The 26,631-nt window shown below is 50.4% G+C and overlaps 1 protein-coding gene across 3 annotated transcripts; it reads right to left on the bottom strand.

Annotated features, from left to right (window-relative positions):
* Positions 1 to 341: 341 nt before the first annotated feature.
* Positions 342 to 25,873, bottom strand: Tab1 (TGF-beta activated kinase 1 (MAP3K7) binding protein 1). Of its 3 annotated transcripts, none has more exons than XM_020173996.2 (11): positions 25,729 to 25,873; positions 12,010 to 12,146; positions 11,553 to 11,706; positions 10,588 to 10,674; positions 9,988 to 10,126; positions 9,007 to 9,120; positions 8,588 to 8,699; positions 6,380 to 6,524; positions 4,866 to 5,082; positions 3,708 to 3,870; positions 342 to 2,203 (listed from the first exon to the last, which is right to left on the bottom strand). In XM_020173996.2, the coding sequence occupies exons 1-11, from the start codon at positions 25,759 to 25,761 to the stop codon at positions 1,996 to 1,998; spliced, it is 1,509 nt and encodes a 502-aa protein (XP_020029585.2). In that variant the 5' UTR covers positions 25,762 to 25,873; the 3' UTR covers positions 342 to 1,995. The 3 variants fall into 3 exon arrangements, with proteins under 3 accessions (XP_020029585.2, XP_073940619.1, XP_073940620.1); XM_074084518.1 differs by having other exon boundaries at positions 4,866 to 5,079; XM_074084519.1 differs by having other exon boundaries at positions 2,039 to 2,199.
* Between the last annotated feature and the right edge of the window lie 758 nt (positions 25,874 to 26,631).

Genomic DNA, 26,631 nt, shown 5'->3' with positions numbered 1-26,631 from the left:
TATAGAATATCCTTCACTGAAACAAAGCCAAATAAAGCCAGCTAGCTGGTGAGAGGGCAAGGACCCCTGCCCTGGTGAACTGAGCCCCGCCATAGAGGCACATACTCTGGGCTCATACTCATAGAACAGGGAGAAGTGTGACCGGAGGACCTGATGCAGTAGGGAAGACTGCCACTCTTTGCAGCCCGTGCTCCCCTTGGGTAGCCAGGCAGCAGTGTGAATGCAGTCAGGAGGCCTGGGTTCAAATCCTAGCCCAGTCACTTACCAGCCTACCCAGAAGAACGGGAGAAGGCAGCCACTTCCCAGGGCACGCTTGTTACAGGAGACAAAAGACAGCACTGTTAGCATGAAGACATAGCACACCGCTATGTATTACTTTATAGCATAAAGAACACAATTTTTTTTCTACAGACCAAACAGCTCCAGACATTCCTGGGAGAGTCCTCTTTATCCCCAAGTCTTTGTGAGTGAGCAAAAATCTGCCGATCCACAGAGAGATGACTTTCCAGTGGAGGGTGGCTGGGCTAGCCACCAGGATGACCTTCTTCTTCTGCTGAGACTTCACTTCCCCAGAAACCCAGGCTCTCCCTGGTAGTACACTGCTGGCTCTGCTGCAGGAAAATGGATTCCTGGACTGCAGCGAGAGCATGGACTTTGGAACTGGCCTTTGACTTTGCAGACAGCAAGCACACTGGGTACTGTCCCCCAGCAGCTGGTCCCCAGCAAGCTGTGGCTGGAACACTGGGACACAGAGGCTGGGAGAGGTGGCAGCGCCCTGTGGGCCACACTAACAAAAAGGCCTCAGGCTCATCACTGATGGCGCAACTCAGGTGAAGAGCCGCCTGCTGCCTCCTCTGAATAAGAAGCGCCATCGGGGGCGTTCTCTGGTGGCAGAGAACGTGTGTAGGATGTCTTGGCCAGCTGATCCTTTCCTCTGTTTGTAAACATTGCACACATCCCCAAGTCTTGCCTTTCTGGACAGTGGGGGCTCAGAGAACCTCTTGCCTCTTGGAAGCATTTTCCACTCTTTGAACTGAGCCCCCAGCCTGAAGCACCACCCATGGCTGTCATGCAAAGCAGTCCAGACTCATCCTCAGTGTAAAGGCCACCATCTCAGCCTCCCATCATGGTCTCCCCAGCACCAGCAGGGAGGAGGCAGGGCAGGAATTATGGGCTCACCTGGACGTTGAGATTCCCAAACTCCAAACTGGGTCTGACAAAATCAACCACTCCAGCTGCTCAGTAGGCCTAGCCTTATCTTTCCCGCCACCAACACAGCTCAGAGGGCCAGCCTCACCTCCTGCGCCCCTAGGAAGCCCAGCCACCAGCCTGCTCTGCTTTGGCAGCTCCAGGACTAGTGCTGCTGCGGCCAGTTATCTTTCCATGTGACCTGCTCCCCTGTGGACAACCCTAGCCCTCACAAATATTACCACTGACAGCTAGGGCCAAGAAGATGCATCATGAGCGGTTCCACTGTGGACCTAGGAGTTGGCTGAGAGGCTAGAGCCTTAGACCCTGGGGCCACTGCCCAGAGGTGAGGCATTAGCAGTGGTCATAGCTATTCTAGGAGACTGTGATGGGAGAGGGCGCCCCTGAGGGCGTAGTGTCTGTTGCATCTGTGGTACTTGGGGTCCACAGGACGGCCTCCTCTCACTGTTGTACAGTGGGGAAGAAACCCTTGGTGGCCTGGAGGCCAGCCACAGCATCCACACTTGGGCTCTTTTTCTAAGAAACAACTGTGGTCCTAGCTGAGGCTGCCTGTGGGGCCTGGCTCCTAGCCCTGGTGTGGTGGTGAGGAATGGACAAGTGGTGTGATCTGCACTACAGAGCTCTACAGCCCCAGGCATTGTGGGGCAGAGCCTGGTGCAGGCCAAGAATAGGGTGTCAAATGGCCCCATGACACAGGCAAGGTTAGGAAAGGCTAACTCTACCCTGTTCCATTGCTGGGTCCCTGTCCCCACACAAGGTCCTGCTTAGGATGCACTTCTTGCCAAGCTATGGCGCCGTCATCACGCTCTGCTCGCCATGGTCCACACTCCAGAGGCGGTAGAACTCAGCAAAGTCCACGTAGGGCTCCACACGGCCATCTTCACCTGGTGGGAGTGAGTGGGCTGGCCGGGAGCGGAAGAGACCCCCGTCAGAGCTGGAGCTGCTGCTCTGTGTGTGTGTGTTGGTAGACTGCAGGGTCAGGGTTGGACTCTGGCTGTGGAAGAAGGGGAGGAAGTCAGCCAAGGGCAGCTGAGGTAGGCCTGACTCCAGCAGGCCCTTGGGCCACAGGCCTCTCTGGCAAAGATGACCATAAAGCTAGTTGGGCCAGATGTTCTTAGGGACAGTTAAAATGTCAATTGTAATGTTTTTCTCCCCCTATGTTCTGTTTTGAGACAGGGTCTTGCTGTATAGTCCAGTCTGCCTCAGCCTCCTGAGTACTAGGATTACAGGACATGCTTGGACCTCACATGTATTTCTTAAGCACTGACTATGTGGCTATTTAAGTTGACAAAAGCTAAACAGAATGTTCAGGTTAAGTGCTCAACAGCCATTTGTGGTTAGTACTACTGTGGAGCAAGGCAAGGAAGACACAGAACATTCCACTGGCAAGGAAAAGCCCTGGTCCCATCCCCAGTGACCACAGGCAAGGACTCCTCTTAAAGACTCCTCTTTAAGGACTCCTATGTTCTACTGTCCAGGTGGGGAAAGGTCCCTGTTAGTCCACTGCCCTGCCAGCTCCTAGCAAATCCCGTGCCAGCTTGGGGTTGGCCCAAGTGGAATTCAACTATAGCTCAGAGCTAGGGGAAGGAAGATGCCTGAGAGGCCCAGCAAGTCAGGCAGAGAAGGATGCTGAATATCCTGTCTTAGGATCACCGTGATCCTGTCGTTTTGTGGATACAGCTGGTGGCTTCCTAGGGCAGCAGTAGAGGAGAAGGAAGGGCCACCATGACTGTGCCCAAGGACTGTGCTAGAGACACTCGTGGCCTGGCAGACCCTTCCCCACAGTGGTGGCCATAGCAGGAACAGCAGGGACACACGGCAGAAGAAAAGCCCCAGGCAGGCAGAGGCAAACAGGGACACGCCCTCCTTCCAGCTCTTCTAATTGGCCACATCCTGCTTGCTCCATCCTAGATGGGCTGGGTGTGGCATCTATTATTCCTGCAGGGTTGGAATGTGGAAACAAGATTCCCCTGGAGGGGCAAGTGCATCCCACAGAAGTGAGGGGCAGTGAATACCAGACTGTTAGGCAGGTCTGTGCTGAGGGGCTGCCCCCACCCCACATCACCTCTCCCCTCAAACTAGACAGCTCCTTTCAAAGCTGAAACCAGACGTTGACAATGCAGTGGGAGAGCAGCAGCAGCAGGTGGGCAGTGTCCCCCAGGCTCAGATGCCATGGAGAGGGCTACCTTAGGTCAAAAGAACATGTCCACTGAACAAAAGTGAGGATGCTAGCCCACGAGACAGCAGATGGTGAGCTGGCACTGCCCGCCCTCTCAACCCTCTTCACCCATCCAGCCCTACCCTCCACCCACCCAGGTCCAGCTTCAGCAACCTGATGGAACCGACTATGCTACCCCTTCCTGCCTCCCTCAGGGGTGGAGGTGAGGGAACGGGAGGTCTATGAACCTAGGGCCTCTGGCCCAGCGCCCTGAGCCACAGTGTGGCCCATAGCCATTTCTGTCTGCGTGCCAACACTGGCCCCATAGCATGAGGCTTACTTGGTAAGGGTGGGAGTGGCTTCATCCAGAGTGGAAGCACTGTGGGCACCGTTGACCATCTGGCCCTGGGAAGGCATGACGAGAGACAGGGTAACACTGGTCTTGCTGGTGCTCTGGGCACTGGAGTAGGGTACAGACACAGGGTACACACGACCCCCTGAAGCTGTGGGAAGAAGCAGTGGGTATGAGGATTGGCTGGAAGGGAGGAAATGGGACGGGGAGAGGCAGGGCTGCTCTGAACCAACAGAGGCTATCTGAGGGCTGGGAGGATCCCCAAGCTCCCTCAGGGCCCTGGACCCTTAGGGCAGTTCAAGAGGAGTGTCCCTTGGCAGAGACCAGGATATTTCCTGGCCAGGAGGGACCCTCTCAGCAGAGAAGTCCACTGGTCCTTAAAGCAGGAACAGAATCAATTGCTTAGTTGCCTCAATGAAAGGGTTACTTCCCAGCTACCCAGGATACCTAAATCCAGAGACGCCAGCTCTGCATTGAGGCTGACCCAATAAAAATATGACTGCAATAACAACAAGCCAGAGAAACTCCAACAACCCTGGTGTCTTAGAACAAACCCATTTGCAAGGCTCAAGTTCCAAGGTTTGCTTATTCAAAAAGAGAAAAAACAGAGTGCTCAGGGACAGAAGGTGTAAGGATCAGCCGCACTGGGCGGGAACAGCAAAGAAAACAATGCCCCCTGCTCCCGAGAAACTCAATTCAAGAATTAAAAAGGAAGAAAGTAAAGAATCTTCCTGGGCCAACATGGCTGGGACAGAGCCTGGCACTGGGGCCCAACAATCTGCCCTGTGCCTCATCGAAAACTGGTCCCTTCCATCAGAGCCTCTTTCCTCCTCCTGTGTCTAGGGTTGTAATGGCCACCCTTCAGGCCATGTGCTTGGCCTGGTGGAGTTGGCCGTCAGCCATGGCTGGTGGCAGCCACTGTCTTTGGCATGTGACTTGTGACTCTGCACAAGTGTTTGTGTACCAGATCTTTGGGAGGTGGCCAGGGCAGGTGGTACCACACTCATTTTACAGACAACAGGACTAAAACTAAACCTCAGAGAATCCCAAGGGCAGAGTTCCTGGTCAGAGCCACTCAAAGCCAGACCACCGCTTCATCTGCATCCCAAGCAGTGAGACCACCAATGCACTGCACAGTGCACATACCTGGGGCTGCTGTGGACTGGCTCATCTCTCCCAGCGGGTAGCCGAAGTTCCTCACCAGCAGGGTCATGTCCTCATGCCGTGGGCAAAACCTGGCACGCTCCCCCCCACTGGCAAAAGTGTCACTGTGGACGCGCTTCACCCTGTCCACTACAGCCTGGGCCACCGCATCGAGAGAGGTCTGCTTGGCGAATTCGGTGTCGATCATTGCGGCGATCTCCTAGGGGCAGGGAGCAAGAACCTGGCGAGAAGGCCCATAACCTCAGAGCCCTGTTCCACAGATTTAGGGGTGACTGGCCCAGCAGGTGAAGGAAGTCCCTGCCAGCCACACTTGCAATCTGAGCTTTTCAAGCTACAGGATAATCCTTCTGGAGCTATCTCAATAGGAAAGGTCTGTGACCGGGGATCTCTCTGGTTGTTGGTTTCTACACCTGTAAACGGATAGAACCCACCTCACTGGGTGAGTACGAAGATTACGTGACTCAATGGACCTGACAGCACTCCGTAGACTACTAACAAGTGTGTATAAATAGTCATTACTGTTCTTTCCTGTAACAAACCTACATCAGGCATTTTGTCAGGAATTGGGGATACAGAATGAAGAGTGTCCCTGCCTTCAGAGAAGTCCCTGTCCATTTTATTCTAGAACCTAGGGATGCCACTGGATAACTGCACAGACCAAAAAAATGAAAGAATAAAAAGAAAATCACACTGACTAAAAGACCAAAAGCACAAAGACAAAGTCCTTTATCTGAGGGCTAGCCTCAGCCTCTTGAAGAAAAGAGGGCAGGGACTGATGCTGGGGGTTCAGCTCCATCCCTAACTTGCTGTGTCACCTCAGGCAGGCCCCTCAACCCTAACTAAGCCCCATGAAATGGGCAGAAATAGCTAGGCACTTAAGGCTTCTCCACATAGGCTTTGGTTAAAAAGGTGCGGTGGTACACACAGTACTTCCAGCATTTGGGAGACAGAGGGAAGGGTGTTTGAGTTCAAGTCCAGCCTGGAAGTCACACTTTCGGCATGTGTGCTCCAAGGGGTAGGAGAAATAACTGGTTCCCCAATGCATGAAGACCTGCGTTTTCCACACTTGACCTCAGCAGTCTCCCGCAAGGTGTGTTACCATTCTCACTACAAAGATGAAGAACACCTGCCACTTACAGAGGGCAGTGAAGCCCTGAGGCCCTGGCAGAGACAGACCCTTGGCAGTGCTCTTTGTAGCAGGCCACAGCTCTTTCTGGGCTCTCCCCTGGACCCCAGAGCAATGTGATACAGGTGGAAATTCTCTCTACCTTACCCTCTTTCTTCAGGCCTCATGCGAGTCCAGGCATCAACACTGCTGCATAGCTTTAGGCAGGAGGAGTTTTTAGAGCTCTGGGCTTTATCTTTCCCAGCTATGAATCCCGAAAAGACATCTGATGAAAACATCTAAGAATAAGAGCTCCAGGTTCCCAGGGAAGCATGTTTATGGGCCGGCCTGCCATGCTCTGCAGCCGCCTCCTCTGCCTAGCCCAGCTCACCTGGTTGGCCTGGCCAGGCCCATGGGCTGCCTCCAGGGCCTTGTATAGCCCCTCAGACATCAGCACCAGGAAGCCAGTCACCCCGTCCAGAGGCTGTGCACCGTGGATCTCCGGTTCTGCGATGATCGGTTTGGACCTGGCAGCACTATGGGAGAGAGTGGAGGGGGGCTTTGCGTGGAAAGGTCCCCAGGTAGACGACGCTTCTGCTGAGGGAAGAATCCACACCCAGAATGTAAAATAAAACACATGACTCAATAAGTGGAAAAGAAACAGGAAAAGAGAAAATCAGAGCAGACCTGTCTTCTGAGGGCAGCTACTAAAACAAAGCTCAAAGGGCCAGAAAAGCTGGAGGGCTATGTCAGGATGGCAACAGTCAAATGCTGGATTCTGGCCTTGTTCTGCAACTCCTGTCCACAGAGCCTGGGCTGTGGCTTGTGGGGGTAGAAGAGCAAGAGGGAAGGCTATCTTTTAAAAAAATTTTTTTTTCTGATTGGTACTAGGCTTTGAACTCAGGACCTTGTTCCTAGAGCAAGTGTTCTACCACTTGAGCCACACCTCCAGCCTCAAAGTAATGGTCTAACTATTTGGTGGAGGAATATTTTTTCTTTTTTGGCAGTACTGGGGGTTGGACTCAGGGACTGCTGCTTGCTATGCAGGTGCTCTACCACTTGAGCCTCTCTGCCAGCAGAAGGCTATATTTTAAAAGCCCACCTGTCTTTATGTCACTTGGGCTCTGCCAAAACAGGTGTCTATACCAACTAAGGCCCCAAATACTCTTCTCTGCCCAGGGACCATTTGCTAGTGGGCTTCAATCATTAAACGTCAGAAAACTCCAGCACACATGTATGTTCATGAGGACAATCCTGGCAAAATCTCAGAAGAGTCAAGCCTGGAAACATCCCAAGCATTGGTCAGTTGAGGCTACTTGGGTGAGTGCTGACACAGCCTGGCGCTGCAATCCTAGCAGCTGTTACAAAGCATGACCTCAGCTCAAGTGCAGGTGTGCAGGCATGGAGGGCTGGGCATCTCTCATGTAAACAGTGGGGCCCATGAACTTAGCTCTGACCTCACTGAGCTGCACACATTAGGTATGCAGAGCTCTTGTGGGTCAATCAGACCACAATAAAATGGTTAAGAAAGAAAGCATGAGAGATGGAGCACTGGGAGGGCACAGAGCGCTTATGGATGCTTTAAAGGGTTGCCCACTCCTCACAACCCACAAAACACACACATATTCTGCACAGGGCAGACTGAGACACATGTGTGCACAGACATAACACAAGAAGCTGTCAGCCTCTGGGTGGGAGGCCTTGGCTTGGGTAGGAGGAAGATTTATTTTCATTGCACTTATTATAGGCCTTTTCCAACAAAGCAAACAGAACCCCACAAATGAGGGACACAGGTCCCAAACTCCATCACCTAAATCCTGTGGGAGGGCAAAGAGTTTAACCAAGCCACGAGGCTGGCCTCTGCTGACAAAACCTTTGGCCAGATTCCCACAGCCCTGCTTGTGGCACAGATGCTGTGGCTGGCACAGATGCTGTGGCTAGCACACACGTAAGTAAGTGCACACACGTAGTTCCCAGACAGTATCTCTCACTGATGTTTAGGACACACACTGCAATTGCAGGCTGCTGGGGTCAGGTCCTGCTTCAGTCCACCACTAGCCCCACAACCAGGCAGGTTAGCTGATGTTTCCATGCTTCCGTTTCCTCTTATGAAAATGCCTGAGAGGTAAAGACAGTACCCACCTAGAGGGTCTGAGTAGTGAACAGAAGGCCATGTGTAAAGAGCTATGCACAACAAAGGCTCACCATTACTATTATTGCCATGAGCACTTAGGTGACACCAAGGAGGGAAGGCTCTTAGCGAGAGACAGTCAATTCTCCTTATACCTCTACATTGGCCCCAGCCACATCTGTCTGTCCCTATCCATGTTGGCTTCTTCTGCCAGGCCCCATGGCACTCTTGCTGCCCTGGCTTTGGCCCAGTTCCTCTCCTCAACCCCTTGTCAGCCTAGGTCCAAAGAACCCCACTCCTGGCCCAGTGACCCAGGCTCTGCCTCACACTTGCCCCTCCAGGAGGTGAAAAGTGTTTCCTTGGACTCTGAACTACTTCAACTGCACCCCTACCACTGGAGCCTGAAAGCTGCTTCTACCCCAGCCCTCTGGTCTTAAGCATAATGGGGCTGCTGGTTTGACCACCTACCTAAGCAGGTCAATGTCAGTGTAGCCATATTTGACTTTGTAATCCCCGATGCGCCTGGTGCTCTCCTGCCCACAGATGATCCCCACCTGCTTGATCTTTCCCGCGTCCAAACCTACCACAGGAAAAAGAATGCAATGGTCCCATTCCTTGTTCATGAGGAACAAAAATAAGGGGATGGAGACATACCCATGCAAAGAAGGAGTGAGGACACACCAATAGGAAAAAATATCATCAGAATACCTACAGCGTCCCCCAGTGTCCTCAGGCTCCATCTTCATCAGAACACCCCCCTCAGGCCCCTCCCCCCACGTACTATGGCACCTCAGGCAAGCTTCCTCTTCTCCCCCTGGTTAACCTAGGAGGACGCAGGGGATGCCCAAGATAGCCTCACTGACCCTTGGCCTGCACCCCCTGCTCACCCAGTTGTGAAAGGCGAAAAAGCTCATCCTCATTCTCTGTGGTGTGGTCCACATTCAGCTGCGTCACCTGTAGCCCATCCACCGTAGACTTGCACAGTAGTGCCCGGTTGGTACCTGTAGCATAATGTGAGCAGGTGAGCAGACAACACAGAGGGAGGAGTGAGACCCATGTGAGGGAAAGCAGGGAATGCAGGCATATCACACACATGGCAGGAACGGCCTGAAGGGGTTCAGACTGATGACATTAAAGAATCAGGGTCCATGTTTACAGTGCGATCACAAGATTAAGAGTTTTAAGAGATCTTTTCTCAAGAGATCCATACTGAAATCTTTACAGGTATCATACCATGTCTGTGGTTTGCTTCAAAGTAATTTGGGGACAAAGGGCTATAAATGAAACACAACTGGCCACAAGTTGGTAACCAGGGTTGGATGGGACATGGCGGTCCACTAATTACTCATCTATTGTTTTCTATTCTGCAAATCGTTCTCTATCTAAATCGTAAGGAAAGGAGGCAGAGGGATGGACACCATCAGGAGGTTTCTGCAGAGTCCCTTCAGTAGCTTGTATACTACATGGTCTTTTGTTGTTCCAGGATGGCCTCTCCTTTGTCAACAAATCCAAATGTCCAGTTGGCAGTTCACTGCTGTTTGATGGGATGCCAAGTGGGTGCCCTGAGCCAGGTAACCTCTTTTGAAAGAAGCAGCCACAAGGCCACTTAAGAGAGGGGATGGGACGCACCCAAGGCCACAGGCCAGTTAGGGCAGAGTGAAGCCAAAAGCCAAGATGCCTGGCCCTGTCTGGTCCGTTCTCCTTCCAGCTGGGACTGACACAACTGTGGAATGGGGAGGACACACGCCCAATAACCACAGTACGTTCTGGGTCTAAGGCGTCTATGTGTCTGGAAAGCAGACTGCCAGAGAGCACTCCGACCCCAAGGCTGACCTTCCCTCCCCGGTCCAGAACTTCAGGTGGCTCACCAACATTAGCGACATAGAGCTTGTTGTTCAGAAGGACAGCCACGACGGCCATGGCCCCTCCTGAAATCTCCCTCTCCAGCACCTTGAGTCTCTCCAGGATCTTCTGATACTGCGGAGGTAGCTGGTGCTGGGGGACGCCCTGCAACCATCATCAGTGGAGTCAGGGCAGGCAGGTCCTCAGGGTCCATCCTACCAATCCTCCCTCTCCCTCGGGAGCAAGGACGTAAGGGCCTAGGGTACAGAGGCCTGTGGCATGACCAGGACGGCCAGAAAAGCAGCCAAAGCCCTAACTTAGGAGCGATGGAAGGTGCTGGTAGGTGATGATGCTATGGCTTGAATCAGGCCATTGGACCTGGAAAGGTCAGTCCTCCCATCCATCGCTGACCCCAAAGCTGAGCCTTAGAGAAAAGCTGTCCACAGTGGGCCAAGAGGCCCACTCAAGAATCCATCACCACCCCACCTTCCTATCAGGAATGGTTCCCATGACTCCTGTTCCCTTGGCACTGCTGCGTCCAGGGTGGCAAGTGACACGGCAAGTGACTCTGGCTCCCAGCAGAGCCAGGCTTTGATGTCTTCTTCCAGGGCAGGCAAGGAGATTACCTCCGGCAGCTGGGACTGGAGGCTTGCCTTCTCTGCCAAAGCGTCATCAATAGACTCCAGGAAGCTCCTCTCCACCACATCGAAGGCCTGGAGGGACAGAAGATAGGGCAAAGGCTGGCTCAAATGCCTTTGTCACATCATGCTAAAATGCCCCTAGAGAGAGCACCTGAGATTCCTACAGATCGGTCTGACAGAGATCTTCAGTACATGCGCTGCTCATGAGGCACTCTGGAGAGAGCCAGGAAGCTGGAGCAAGAGTTCGTTCGGGCTTGGAGTCAGAGCAGCTCTGCCCCTTCAGGCTCCTCATCTGCAGTGAAGTAATCACCCGCAGCCTGCAGGAGCACTGCGGCTCTTCCTGGAGGTTTCAGTCTGGCCTACTGGCCTCTACATGCCAGAGACACTGGCCCCATCCCTGGGATGTGGGCTCTTCTGAGAGTCTCTAGCACAGGAACACTGAGGCTGAAGAGGACAAGAAAAAGCTGGGGCTGCTTTCTCAAGGATCACAAAACCATTCTCATTGAAAACAAAGTGCCTCCAGATGTGCTTGGAAAAGGAAATGCAGGAGAAAAATCCCAACACAACAATAAATAGCCAGACTGCTGACCAGTGAGGGCACAGCATAGGAGGTGGGGAGATGAGGTCCTTCCCAGATGCTCTCAGCAGCTAGACGCTGAGCAATGACCACATCCAGAGGACAGGGCTACTCTGAAGAACCTGGTCTCCATTCAGACTCCACTACTTCTTCTCCAACACTAACTCCTCCAGAGCCAGTCCTGCTTGGCTATAGGCTCCTAGAGACAGAGGAGCCCCTGGTGCCAGGAGCAGCTCCCAGACCTGATCCTTGGCAGGGGGCAAGGAACCTGGCAGTCTTTAGACCAAGTCTTGTCATATTCATAGGCCCAAGTTCTGGAGGGTAGAGGTGGACACGAGTCATCTGGGTCACAGCAGCTACCCGGAGCCCCTACCTGCAACAGCACACGCCGCACGTCTGCCTCAGTGTGCTCAGTGTTGAGCTGGCCCAGAAGGAGCTCTGCAGACAGCCGTTGAGCCACAAAGTTGGTTACCCGGTTGCCATCATAGCCATTGAAGACCCCATACAGGAAGCAATTATTCTCGCTTCTGGCAGAGGGAGGGCATAAGGAAGCCTGAGACCAGTGCTGGAGGATAAGCGGGGAAGAGGGAAAGGGACTGGGGGGAGACTACAGACAGGAAGAAGGGCTTCGGGTACCCATCTGGGTGTCCTTCCCCCACTCCACCCTGTTGCAGGCCCTTGGCTGAATTAGATGTGGAAGGGGCCACAGCAGAGGCCACTTCCCATGGGTCACATGTATGGTAAGCCCCACACAACAGTGACAAGGTGGTGCCTTTTCTTGCTTACAAACTAACATGCTCCACCCAGGATAGCAACGCCAGCATGCACACCTGAACTTAAGCCAGTTGTCCTCTGGAGGGTGGCTCTCAGTGCCTTTGCCATCAGCAGAATAGCTGCGATTGGAAGCTGAGCCGACCCCAGAGAGGTGGCAGAGTGGCAGGTCGTCCGTCCAGCTTGGCTGCTGCTCCTGGGAAGGACACAAGGAAACTGTGAAGAGCCATTTTCTTCCCAGAGGCAGACCCACCCCATCTGTTTCTCCAATAAAACGAAGCAGGCCTGGAGCCCCAAAGGTCTCCACTCTTTCTAAAGAATAGCGATGGTCTCAGGAAAAGACATCACAGAAGGGTTTCCTGCTTTTATGACCAATCCACAAACTGGTTCCCCAGGAAACCCCCAAATGCGAGGCTCCTGAATGGTTTCCAGGAGGGAGCTGCTTTATGAAACACAAACAAACAATAGATGAAGCAAACTCTCACAGGAAGTTCTCTTCCCATAGTGGTTCTGACTGCAGGAAGCAAAGGAATCCTTTGGGCACTGGTGACAACTGTGGCTTCACCTCCAGAACATCTGACTGAGGTGCAACCCAGGTATCTGCATTGTAAGTAAGTAGCTACTAGCCACGTGTGAGTCTCAGAAGAGTGGCCAGGACCTGGCCTGGAGAAACTCCACCTGTGAGCCAGTCTCAGTCGCTCCCCAGCACTAGGGCCTCCACCAGGGTGTCGTTACCCATCTCCCCGCCGCGTCCTTCTTGGCAAATATGTATTGCTTGCAGCCCTATGTACACATGCTTTGTTCATGCACGTGGACGCAGCCCTACGCACACATGCTTTGTTCATGCACGTGGACGCAGCCCTACGCACACATGCTTTGTTCATGCACGTGGACGCAGCCCTACGCACACATGCTTTGTTCATGCACGTGGACGCAGCCCTACGCACACATGCTTTGTTCATGCACGTGGACGCAGCCCTACGCACACATGCTTTGTTCATGCACTTGGACGCAGCCCTACGCACACATGCTTTGTTCATGCACGTGGACGCAGCCCTACGCACACATGCTTTGTTCATGCACATGGACGCAGCCCTATGCACACATGCTTTGTTCATCCACGTGGACGCAGCCCTATGCACACATGCTTTGTTCATCCACGTGGACACCCTCCTTTTTCTCGTCCAGCAAGTCTCCCTGTCCTCTGGACACTGGCTAAGGAGACACCATCTTATATACTCACTCTGCACCCTGGTTCCTTCTCTCCTGCCTGCCTGCATCTGACTCCCAGTTCATCCCAAAAGAGATACACAAAGAGACACACACACACACACACACGAGTCCCTGGCCCAAATATACCAACCCTGAATTTCCTGAACCTCCTCAGGCTTCACCCCAGCATCTGTGTTTTCCTAAGCTCCAGAGCTGACTCTGAAGTGAGGCCCCTGCCTCTCCCTGAGAGCCCACCTCCCACCTGAGCACAGGCTTTGCTCACAAGGACACTCTTGGGGCCACAGTGCTGAATGACAGCAAACTACAATCATATGGAGAATAAAAGTTTGTTTCAAGAACAATTAAAACTTGTACTGAAAGCTTTATTTAAACAAACATGATCACCGAGTGCAAGTTCTTACAAGTTACTGGTAATGGTCTTTCAAAATGGTATATGAAAACCACATCAGCAATCAGAGAGGTAAAAAGCCCAGTGCTAGCTCTTGTGGCAAATTTCATCTTGTGTTTATTTACGTACTGAAGGGAGTCACTTTTTATGAACTATTTTTCCATTTTAATTGCTTTTATGCTGAATTTATCTATTTTAGTGCTTTAGTTCTGTACTTAGCTCCCTGGAGCAATTCCTGCAGGGTGTGGGGGTCTGTTTTATTTTTAAGTTCACATGTAGGGAAATGGTACGCAGTCTTGACTGCTAATACACTAGAGAACTGTGTGACCACAGCCACGCTCAGGGTGCAGAATGCCCCACCACCTCAAATATTCCCTCCTGACACCACTCCGGAGGCCCCGCTCTTGAGCCTGATACTCCATCTCTATGCTTCTGTTTATCATGAACGGCACATGTGGAATTACGCCACGCGCGATCTTTTGAGGCTGGATTCTCTCACTCAGCGTGTGCCCTTGAGATCCACCCGGTGGTGGCCTGTGAGCATCCAGTTTGTTTCTCTTTGTTGCAGAGCTGGTCTCCTATTCCCCTGCGCAGAGGCAGCTGTCTGCTCATCCATTCATCCACCGAGGGATTAGTTGCTGTAAACATTCACATACGGGTTTTTGCATGAACGTAACTTTTCACTTCTCTAGGGTAAACACCCAGGACTGGGATTGCTGACCACATCCTGACCTGTGGCTGAACCACTGCATTGCCCCCAGTGACGCACGAGAGCTGAGCAGCTCACATGCTCACCGCCATCTGGTATCACCTGCCTGCTTAGACATCTAAGCACACCCAGCCCCACTCCACGGCTTTCGTTTACACTTTCTTAGTGCCCAATGATGCAGAGTGTCTTTTCGTGCACTGATTTGCCATCCACAGAGCTCTGGGCAAGTGTGTATATCTTATTCCCCCTTTTTAATTGGGTTGTTTTCTTAACTATTAAGCTCTGAGAGCTCTTTATATATTTTGGATAAAAGCCATTTGTTGGGTATGTGACAAGTCTGCAGCTTGTCATTTCACTCATTTAGTAGTGTCTTCTACAGAGCAGAGTTGTTAGTTTGCTCTGGTTATTTTGGAGACAGGGTCTCATGAACTATTTGCCCAGTCTGGCCTTGAACCATGATCCTCCCAATCTCAGCTTCCCAAAGAGCTAGGATTACAGGCATGAGCCACCAGTGCCCAGCTGGGTTTTTAGCTTTGATGATGTCCATCTTATCAATCGTTTCCTTTCATGGTTGTACTTTTGGAGTCATGTTTAAGAACTCCTTGCCCAGCACCAGGTCACAAAGACCTATTTTCTTCTAAAAGTTTTATAGTTTTACATTTTACCTATTTACATCTGGGATCCACTGGAATGAATTTCTGTTGAAGGTAGGAGGTCTAGGTCAATACTTTTCCTATGTATAGCTGTCCAATTGTTCCAACCCCATCTGCTGAAAACATTAGTCTTTGTCCATTGATGTGTCCTTGTACCTTTGTTAAAAATTAACTGGCTCTAATGCTGGGCACCAGCAGCTCACACCTGTAATCCTAGCTACTTACGAGGCAGAGATCAGGAGGATCACGGTTTGAAGCCAGCCCATGCAAATAGTTCTTAAGACCCTATCTCAAAAATACCCTCACAAAAAAAGGGCTGGTGTAGTGGCTCACAGTGAAGGCTCTGAGTTCAAGCCCCAGTACCGCAAAAAAAAAAAAAAAAAAATTAACTGGTTCTGTTCTGTTTTACTGAACTATGTGTTTGTCTCTCCACCAACACATTTTATTTCTTGAGCTGTATGGTATGTCCTAAAGTCAGTAATGTAATTCCTCTCACTCAACTCTTTTCCTAAACTGTTTTGACTATTCTAGTCCTCTGCCTTTCCGTATATAATCAGTTTGTCTGTATCAACAAAAAAGTCTTGTTGGGAGCTGCGCATGGTGACGCACAGCTGTCATCCCAGCACTTAGGAGGCTGAGGCAGAAGGATCATGAGTTTGCATCAAGTGTGGGCTACACAGCGAGACCCTATGCAAAAAAAAAAAGTCTTGTTGGGATTTAAATCTATAGATCATGCTGTTTCTTCTTTCAATCCATAAGCACGGTACGTGTCTCTGCCCTTACTTAAGTCTTCTGTAAAGGACTTTATTTTTAATTTATTTCACAGTTTCAGCATGGGGTTTGAAGAGCCACTAATACCGCCAGCAGCCTTTGAGAACAGAAAATGTAACTCCAACCTTCTTCTTATGTTCTTCTGACATTCTGCTCCGCTCTGATGACACTGGGCACTTAACACTCAGGTCAAGTGACAGCAAAAGGACAACTGTTTCTCATAATGCAAAACGGTTTCTAGCCGGCCAGTGGCTCACACCTGTAGCCCTAGCTCAAGTTGTAGGCCCTGAGTTCAAGTTCCAGCACTGGAAAAGAAAGCATTTTCTAGGTCTAGCCTAATCTTTTTCCTTTCTTTCTCTCTCTTTTTCGGTGGTACCGGGGTCTGAGCTCACCGCCTCACGCTTGCTGGGCAGGCACTCTACCACCGAAGCCAGAGTCCCTTTTGCTTTACTTACTTTTCGGACGTGCTCTGACATTTGTGCCCAGGCCAGGCTGGACCTTGATCCTCCTATTTGCACATCCCACATTGCTGGGGTGACAGACGCATGCCATTGTGCCCAACTTTTTTTTTTTTTTTTTTAAATGGGGTCTGACTAACTTTTTGCCTAGGCTAATCTCAAACCACATCCTCTGGATTGATCTCAACCTCCCAAGTAGCTAGTGTTAAGGCATGAGCCACTTTGCTCAGCTGACCTGCCTCATTTTAAAGCAAAACGAATGTCTCCCTAAACAAGAATGGGAACATACATCCTTGGGACCACATATGATGTTATGTGATTATGGTATGTTCAGTTAAGGCACACATTCACTCAACAAACATCTGCTAAGCATTTACAACAGGCTGGTATTATGCTACGTCCCAGGGACAACAAAGCAGCACAACACAAGTAGAAAATAACAGAGGCTCCTTGTTCCAGACCTCCCTTCTAGGGGGAAGATGATTCAACATGTAAAACAGTAAGTCAACAAGGAAATTTTGGTCAGGAATATGACAGTGAGTGATGGGGAAGGCTTAGTTGGTGGTTGTAAGAGCAGTCCTCTTTGGGGAGGAGACTTCTGAGCCAGACCTGAGTGACTATGGAGCACTGGCCCTTCTAGACTGGGGAAGGGCCCTCCCATGCAGAGAGAGCAGCATGTGCAAAGGCCCTGAGGTGGAAAAAAAGGCACTCTGCGGAAGAAAGCATGAGCTGGTGCCGCCTGCAGTGAGTGCTGGGGAAAGTGATGAGCCCTCTTCTCAGACAAGGCCCACATGGCTTGGGTGGAAGCCAGTACCGGGACTTCTGGGCCACAGCGAGGAAGGAACTGTCGGGAAGCTAGTTATTTTTCAGGAACCAATCTTAGATCTGGTCAGTACCTCTTTACTGCCAGGGTGCTCACATTGGGTTCAGACAACCTGGCAAACAAATTTCCCAAGTAAACTCCTTTTCTAGGGCCTGCCTCCAGCCCCAGTACAACAGAAGTAAACACAAAGCAGCTCCCAGTGGGATTACCCCAGGGCCTCCTCCTGAAAAGACGGGTAAGAAGTCACCGTCAGCACCCCAAGGTGGCACGAGAGCTTTCAAGTGTGGGAGAGAAAGAGTATGTTTCCTGCAGTCCTGTCTATCAAAGACGAGATTAAGACGGATGGACTCGTCCCCTAACAGGAGATGAATAACACAAATGTGTCACCCATGATGCAAAGCCTGTCACTGGACTTCCTCTATCATTATCTAACTCCCACCAGGGGCAGACATAGGCTTCCAGGCCTGGAATCTTTCTAACAAATCCATACTTTCTGGGTAAAAAATAAATATTACCCAAGCAACTTACAGACTGACTCAATTTAGAGACACACTAAAAAGGCTAGTAAAGGGCCAATGCAGAATGGCTGACACCTTAATACTACCTACTGAGGAGGCAGAGATTGGGAGGATCACAGTTTGAGGCCAGCCTGGATAAAAACTTAGCATGATCTCCATCTCAACAAACCAGCTGAAGATAGTGGTACAAGCCTATAATCCCAGTTATGTAGGAAGCGTACGTAGGAGGGTTTCTGTCTCAGATTGGCCCTAGGCAAGAGGGTGACCTTATCTGAAAAATAACTAAACCAAAAGGAGCTGGACATGTGTTCAAGTAGTAGAGTGCCTGCCTAGCAAGCAAGACACCCCAAGCTGGCTCAGAGACAACTCTTCTAGAAGGGGTCTTTCCCAGCAGGGGCCTAGGATGTTACAATGGGGGTGGGAAGATGCTGCACTGACCACTGCAGTCACATTCGACTGGTGTGGGAATAAGAAAGTCTCCCAAGTCAGAAAGTTTGTGCACATGACAGTGACCATCTATTGAGCAAGCACCTTGTCCTTCAGTGATTATTTATATCTAGTTTTTTGGGTTTTTTTAACTTTTTAAAGGCTGATTTTCATAATGTTGAGGTAGTAATATTTTGGAAACGTATCATTTTATTAACTAGCCAACAGTGTTTCGGTCAATGGGTATATGTTCCAGTGTCTTTGCTCATCTTTATAAAAATACTTGAAAAATCAGAAATTGACCCCTTCTTTCCTTTTTTTTTCTTGAGATAGGGTCTCACTATATAGTCCAGGCTGGCCTGGAACTTGAATCCTCCTTCTTCAACCTCCCAAGTGATAGGATTATAGGCCTGTACTTGACCCAATTATTTTATTTTTTTGGGTGGAACTGGAGTTTGAACTCAGGGCTTCACACTTGCAAAGCAGACACTTTACCCACTTGAGCCATTCCTCCAGCCCATCTTGCTCTGGTTATTTTGGAAATGGGGTCTCGTGAACTATTTGTCTCCCAAGTAGCTAGGATTACAGGCAGAGCCACCAGCAGCAGCGGTGATACTTTCTTAGCAAGCTATGAATGTAGACTTCCATGAGTGCCAATGCCAGCATCTCACTCGGTGGGAAACATTTAAGAAGAAACACTCCCATTTCCGTCAGGAACACAGCAAAGCTGCCCACTCTCTCCATTACTTGGCATTCAAGTGGAGGTGTGAGCCTATGCAATTAGACAAGAGAAAAGAATGGAAGCATAGGAATTGGGAAAAAAAGTAAGGCTTTCTCTATTCGCACAGGATACCTCAAAACCCTAAAGAATTAATGATAAAACAAACCACACAATAAAAGAAATCAGGTAGACAGGCATTGTGATGCATGCCTATAATCAAAGCACTTGGGAGGCTGAGGCAGGAGGATTTAGTTTGAGGCCAGCCTGTGCTACATAAAAAGACTGTCTCAAAAAACCAAAAAGATATAAATACGGTGGGAGAATAGAAATCAAGACATGAAAACCAATAGCCTTCATACACTTAAATAAAACTTCTGCTGCTACTAACTAAAATAGCATAGCTTCTTCCTATGAGGTCTGTATGTCAGAGTCCACAACCCTAAACCTAGGTTTATTTGGGCCGGATTAGATCTTTTTTGGCCATACTAAGGTTTGAACTCAGGGCCAGTCCACCAGCCCTTTTTTTTGTACATGTGATAGGTTTTTTCGAGATAGGGTCTTGTGAACTATTTGCCTGGGGTTGTCTTTCTTCAAACCACAATCCTCCTGATAATTGCCTCTGGAGTAGCTAGGATTACAGGCATGAGCCACCAGCGTCTGGCTCTGGGTTGGATTAGATCTTTTATTTTTTTTGCGGAACTGGGGTTTGAACTCAGGGCCTACACCTTGAGCCACTCCACCAGCCCTTTTTTTTGTGTGTTAGGTATTTATTTTCAAGATAGGTTCTTTCAAACTATTTGCCTGGGCTGGCTTTGAAGCATGATCCTGCTGATTTCTGCCTCCTGAATAGCTAGGATTACAGATGAGAGCCACCAGCGCCCAGCTTGGATTAGATCTTAACGATTGTATTCCACCTTCCAGACTGTGGACGCAGTTTCAAATCCTGCCCTTTGACAGACAACAGTCCATGTAGTGTCTATCTTGTACAGACAGCCTTCCACACCACATTCCCAATGACTTCTAAAAACTGTGCCCAGAGCAAAGGCTAACCCACTTCTGGCAGGAAGGGTCCACACCAAACACAGAAGAGAAGTAACACCTCCACCAAACGTTTACCCTTCTAAAAAGCCAGAAACATTTTGTTGGCTTCAAATGAGGAGGCTTCTGACCCCAGAGGTATCGTCAGAGAGAGAAGCACATACTTAAACAAACCAACTGTTCATGCACATCCGAGGCCCTGCTGGGAAAAGTCCTACTTATTTTACGTTGGCTCTTCAAACGTTAACTTCCTAGTCAGTTCGTCTTGACTTGCTAATAAAACAAAGAAAGGGTTGGTGGAGTGGCTCCAGCAGTAGAGTGCTTGCCTTGCAAATGCAAAATCCTGAGTTCAAGTTCCAGTCCCACCAAAAAAAGAAAAAAAAGTTTATCCAAAGAGTATATTTAAAAGCACATACAGAAAGCAAGACCTCCCTTTTAATATTTTTCTCTATTCTATCTGCCCCCAAATCCAGTGGCACCAGGGACTACACATCATCTTCAACAAATTATCCATTTCCTATTTCATCTTCAAGTTGCCACAACTTTGGTCAAGTGATTTCATTTTGAATATAAACTTTCCCAATATTGTAAGCAGAAAGCCAGTATCATCTGCTATATCTTGAAGATAAAAACAAACAAAACAAGGTTATTCAGTCCTAGCTGTACCTACTGCCTGCTACAGACTCGGAGCTGCAGCCCTGTTGGGTGCTTTAAAGAGATTAGCAAGTATCAGAAAAGTGTTAAGCACACTGGGATCAAACCAAGTCTTTTCCTGACAGGACCAGCAGTCTGAAGGGGACCTGGAAAGTGAGCACCATCGCAAGCTGTGACGGTCACTTCTATTTGCTGCCCCTCAAGCCACTGCATTGACTCTAGGCAAGGGCTGCTTGAAGCCCTAGGGCCCCTTCTATGGAACCTCCTCCCAGGGACAGCACCACAGGCACTGACATCCCACTTCCTGACCTGAAGCTCATGTGCTTCTAGCCACCCACTGTCATGCCGTTCATCAGCTCCCAGAGGTCACTGGCTTGAAGATGTATTGCCATGTTTTCTCGTGCTAGAGATGATGTACTACTAGTTGGTTAACAGTGTGGAATTTTTCTTGTAGTACACAAAGTAGTGATGTCCTTCTAGCACAGTGCCTTAGGTCCGACAGCATGGGGGCAGTTTCACACGCCTCCATCAATGGCCAGCCCTGCCCTAATGTGGTCTCCACAGCATCTCACATACCCAGTCAGTCAGTAACAATCGGCCTGGGGATTCCAGCAGGTCCCACCAGTGTGACAGCAGCAGAGTACCTGGTCCTTCCTGATCTCATCACTCACACTGCTGCGGCCAGGCGAGCCTCGAGCGTGTTCTCCCACCTCCATCTCGTCAGGATCACCCACACCAAGCGTCCATGGCGCTGTCTGAGCACATCTGCCAAGTCTGGTCCTTCCTCCACATTTCTGAACAATTTTTGGAAAGGTCACGTATTTGCTAGTCACACAAACCGCCCACCCTTCCTCCCATACACTTACTGATGCATACTTTCTCCCACGTCCCCAAATGCCAGGCCCGTGAGCTCAGGGGGTGCAAGCTGTGGAGAAGCTGAGAAGGGGGCGTCTCACACTCAGAGCCCTGAGCACAGACCGTGTACACACGCACGTGCACACATACCAGCGACCACAGGGACCCTAACTCCTCCACAGTACAAAACTGAACAGAAAACATGGCAAGAAAGCAGGCTGCTCCAAAGGGCCTGATCCAACTTGATTTTGTAGGGGAGTTTCCAGCAGTCCTGCTTCAGTATGAAACACTTCTACGGCTACCCAACTGTGTTTGAGCCCCAGTCTTTGCAAATGCCTTGTGCCCAGGTATTTAAGCAGGAGCTCATCATGTTTAAACGAGGCTGTGTCACATCAAAAGCGTTCATAAACGTCCCTGCACAGACTCAGCTCAAAGCCCTGGGCAGAACAAGTGGACAAAGCCTGGTTCCCAGTTCAGGCTACAGCTTGAATATCAAATTATGGTATGAAAAGGCTGAGTGTTTTTGTAGTGAAAGCAACCGAATGCCTCAGAGACAAAAAAGGAAGCTCTAAAGGGAGAATAATGCCCCTGGGAAGATGGCTCAGGGTGGGGGACAGCAGTTTCTTTGCTCCAAAAAGCCTCCTGCTGTCTCTACCCTGCTCAATGACCCACTTCTGAGGCCAACACACTCCTGGTCCTGACACGGCTAGGGTTTCCATCAAAGGTTCTCTACCCTGTCATCACAAAGTCCCTGATATGTGCTTAAAGGGCTACTAATGACTGCGGAGCACTCACTGTTGATGGCCGGTGAACGGTTACAAGGTGATGCGTTTTTTTAATGAATGTCTTTATTTTATGAGTATGTATTTATTTTAATGTACATTAGAAAACAACACATAGCTAGCACCTGTGATTTCATAAACATAATTACTCAGGACATGTCTATGTTAAGAAAATTGACTTCTTGTCTTTCTTTTGGAGATAGGGTCTCGCTAGGTTGGCCTCAAATTCCTGGCTTAAGTGATCCTTCCGACTCAGCAAGCGCCACTGTCCCTGACTGATTTCCTTTCTGTATTTATGTAACAATTTCCACAAAATCAAACTCTTGGTCCTCCCTGCCCCCAAGCCATTCTTCTTCCAGGGCCCCAATGTAAATGGCACCACTGTTGTTCAAACCCAGCCTGAGTCCTTGCTCTGCCTCAAACACAGCTGGACTCTGATATTTCCACCATGTCTCTACCACCCCAGCCAAGCCACTGTCTTCTCAAGCTCGGATGACTGTAACAGCCATTTAACAGGTCCCAAGCTTCCACTCTCACCACTCCACTGCAACAGAGATCTTTCTCCAGTCATAACTCAGAACACATCAGGCTCCTGCTGAAAACATCCAGAAGCTTTGTATCACACATAAGCAAAGCCCAAAGGCCATACCCACACCCATTAAGCCAGTCCAAGAGACCATGCTGCCACTCTCCCCAAAGTACTCAACTCCAGCCACACTGGCCTCCTTGGGGCTGCTGAAAAAAGGCAGGCCTTTGTATCCTCCACCCCCTCACTTTTCCCCACTCTACCTCACCAATGTTGAGACATCACTCCCTACTACCCCATGGAAAATGTCCCCCTCCATGGGCAGTCCTCACACCACCACCTGAGGTTCTAGTTGATATTAGGTCATGTTTTTGTTCACTGTTTTTTACTGCCTGTCTCCCTTATTAGAATAAAAGCTACATGACAGACGGCAATGTCCCCTCACCTGCACGGTGCCTGCCTTAGTCAGCAGCCTCCATGACACTGGAAGGGTTCAACAGCTGTTGGCTCAAGTGGAAATGAAGGTGGCAGTTCGTTTGACTGAGACGACAGCCAAACGGTTCATTCAACACTAGCATTACTCCTGGGAGCCTCTTTGGTTTAGGGACCTGCACAAACCCTCATGGAACCCATACAAGGCTGAAGGGCTGGGGTTTTATAAACACATCAAGCTTTCTTCAAAAGCTCTTTTCTTCAAAAGACTTTGTAAGATACCACACTGCCTGGGGAGGAAAGGTGAAATTTCTCAGGATGACGTGCTGCAAGTGCTCTGCTAACTGGCCCTAAAATCCCTTGTAAGTATATCAGCCAATCCCAGCCCCTTTCTGCAAGCCCCACTGCCTCGGTCACATGAGGCTGCTCTATGCCTGTCCTGCCCACACACAGACCTGTACTAGCAATTCTAGTCAACCTGCAGAGAGCTCCGACTGCACAGACACTTAAGGACAACTCCCTCCTCCCCTCAGCCTGGCAAACCCGACATCCTTTAAAGCCTCTGTAGTTCTCTGTTGCCTGCCCAGGGCTCCTGCCCAGGGCCCACACTGACCTGAGAGTGCTGTGCACACTGTGCTAGTGGCTTATGCTCCTTCTCCTAAGCTGGGCTGCAAACACAGTGAGGGTAAGCACCTCTCTCAATCACCTTTGCACTGCCAGGCACAGCAGCCAGACAAGTAGCCTTCACAGCCATCTGCCAAACACAGGATCTGAACTGCTCTCACCAGACTCAGGACAAAGGCCAGGTAATACCCTGCACCCAACCTGGACTGGACACCCAGGTGCCCTGTGAGTAGGGATGTTCTAATCATCTTGAGGGCAGGAGGGAGCTTATATAGACGTCTCTGCCAGCCCCCTCCCTGCATCAACACGCTATGGGGTTTTTAAAATTTTTTTATTATCATTATTTTTTGGTGGGACTAGGATTTGAACTCGGGGCTTTACACTTGCAAAGCAGGTAGGTACTCACAAAGCAGGCTCTGTACTGCTTCAGTCACACCTCCAGTCCAGTCCATTTGCTCTGCTTATTTTAGAGATGGGGCCTCATGAACTATTTGCCCGGGCAGGCCTTGCAGTGTTTGATCTCAGCCTCACCAGTAACTAGGGTTATACCTGTGAGCAACCAATGCCTACCAAGATGCTATATGTTTAAAGCTAATACTTTTTCTTTTTCTTTCTTTTTTTTTAAAGAATCCACCATGAGGCTGGAGGTGTGGCTCAAGTGGTAGAGCACCTGCCTAGCAAGCATGAGGCCCTGAGTTCAAACCCCAGTAACTACCAAAAAAAAAAAAAAAATTAAATAAACAAATAAATAAGAGTGCACCATCACTCAGAGAACACATTCTAGGGCTTGTAAAGCTCACTTCCTATCTAGCTGGAGTCCCTTGGGCTCCATCACACCTAGGAGGAAGGGAAGCTGGCGACCACCTTGGTCTGCCTGACCCAGGTGGCCACTCTCTCCTTAGCAAGCCAAAGCAGAGTGCATCATTTACCACTTCTTTCAGCTGCCCTTTCTCTTCATGCCACAGTCAAACTAGTGTTCCTGGATGTTCTCTACAATGGAGACACTTAACAAGGGTTCTGCTCCCCGACCTTACAAAGCAGGCCAGACCTCTGCTGCAGAGTCTACACAGGCCTAATGCTGCATGCATTAGCATACAGTTGTGAAGGTCATCCTCACCCTCCCAATTCCAATGCTTCAAGACCTTCATGGGCTCATCTCTGTAGAGCCTCATCCTAGCTGTGGTCTAGACTACAAACACCACTTACTATCTCACGAACACAAGTGCCCAGCACACAGTGGTGGTCCGTGTGGGGACACAATGGTAAACAAGAGGTCACAAGCCTCGGTCTTCAAGGAATCTACTTTCTACTTCTGAAGGCAGAGAAGTCCACAAGCAACTCCCAGAGTGCCAGGACTGGGGAGGAGCCAGGGGACCAACACTCTGCCCCGGCAGGTCCAAAGAGTAGACCACGGTGCCAACGTATGCACATGTCCATCGGGAGGGCACAGGAGCTGGAAGACAGCATCAAACCCAGTGGGGTCCGGGCTGGAGAGAGGAGCACGACTGGGGCTAGTTGTCCCACTCCCCACTCTCCCCTCAGGGAGAGGAAACTGAGGCCAACGGAGCCAGCGAGTTGGCGCCAGGACCAAAACCACGGACATCATTACTTGTACAGCCCAGAGGTTATAAGGGGGTTCCTGGAACCACACTGTCTAATTTTGATCCTGCCTCTGCCACTTCCCAGCTGCGTGGCCTGGGGGCAAATGACAGCCTCTCTATGCTTCAGTTTCCTCATACGTAAAACAGGAATAACTTTAGTGCCCATCACCTGGGGCTGTTATGAAAATTAAATTTACAAACGTGAAGCAATCTGCACAAGGCCTAGGACACCGCGGGCTTTACACGAGCGGATGCTATTGCTATTATTATCCGGGCTGGCGCCCAGGCTGGCTCTGCGGCGCCACGTTCCCTTCCGGCTCGAGGACGCTTCCACCCAGCAGGTCCCCGCGCCCTCGATCCCCGGCGGTCGGGCAGGCAGTGCGCACGCGCAGAGCCTCGCGGGGCCGAACCCGCCGCGGGTCTCCCGGCGCTGCACGCGCCCCCGGCCTCCGGAGCGAGGGGACGGCGGCGGTCACCCTCCACCACCGAGGGAGAACCGCTCCTGCACCCGACAGCACCCCCCGGGCTCCCGACCCCCAGCCCGGAGAGCGGGTCGGTTTCCTCACACTCTGCAGCAGGCTCCTCCTCTGCGCCGCCATCTTGGAGGACCCCCGCGGCGCGCCCGCCTCCGGCGGAGCAGTGAAGAGAGTGGCTAGAGCGGCTGAAGGAGCCGTGGAGGACCGCGACGCCGGGGAGCATGCGCACAGCGCCCCTCTGGGGCGGAGGAAGGGTGGGGCACCTGCAGAACGTGTGCGCAGGCGCGCTCCTCCACTTTTCCTCGCAGGGGCAGATTGGAAGAATGCCAAGTGCCTTCACCATCCGTGCTTGCTTCTCTAGTTTTATGCGCGTACTTCCTCCAGGATTATTATTATTATTATTATTATTATTTGTGATACTGGGGTTTGAACTCAGGGACTACACCTTGAGCCACTCAACAGCCCTTTTTTTGATGGGTTTTTCGAGATAGAGTCTCTTGAACTATTTGCCTGGGCTGGCTCCAAACAGTAATCCTCCTAAATAGCTAAGGTTACAAGTGTGAGCCATTGGTACCCGGCCCTCCAGTATTCTTTAAGATGGGGTTCCTAAGGCTCTCATTAGGGCTCTTTATGAATACAGTGGGGGGCTGGTGGAATGGTTCAAGCAGTAAGAGCACCTGCCTAGCACCTGCCTAATAAGCACAGAGGCCCTGAGTTCAAACCTCAGTGCCAACAAAAAGTAAATAAATAAAAATAAAATGATATTGTTGAAGAATACTTAATGAATACAGGGGAGAGCAAATTGTTCATTGAGTCAAATGCCACAGGGAGCAAAACAAGCCTTGAAAAGCTAGCCATTGGATTGGGGAGAATGGTGTTTACATACAGAATGTAAGGAAATATAGGCCCCAAAAGTGACCACGTAGAGAGGAGTGATCTGGCAAAGAGATTCTTTATTGCCGGGTGGGAGAGGGAGAGAGCAGAGAGCCAAGA

Source organism: Castor canadensis, chromosome 8 (genome assembly GCF_047511655.1).
Source record: "Castor canadensis chromosome 8, mCasCan1.hap1v2, whole genome shotgun sequence".
Classification (NCBI taxonomy): Eukaryota; Metazoa; Chordata; class Mammalia; order Rodentia; family Castoridae; genus Castor; species Castor canadensis.
Note: the sequence above shows the minus strand (reverse complement) of the source record. Positions and strands in the feature narration are given on the sequence as shown.

Excerpts from the sequence above, each read along its gene's own strand:
- Tab1 (XM_020173996.2), bottom strand. The coding sequence starts at position 25,761 with ATGGCGGCGCAGAGGAGGAGCCTGCTGCAGAGT. Across the intron at positions 9,121-9,987 it reads GCTCTATGTCGCTAATGTTG|GTACCAACCGGGCACTACTG; the intron begins GTGAGCCACCTG and ends ATTATGCTACAG. Across the intron at positions 8,700-9,006 it reads TTTTCGCCTTTCACAACTGG|GTTTGGACGCGGGAAAGATC; the intron begins GTGAGCAGGGGG and ends TTCCTGTGGTAG.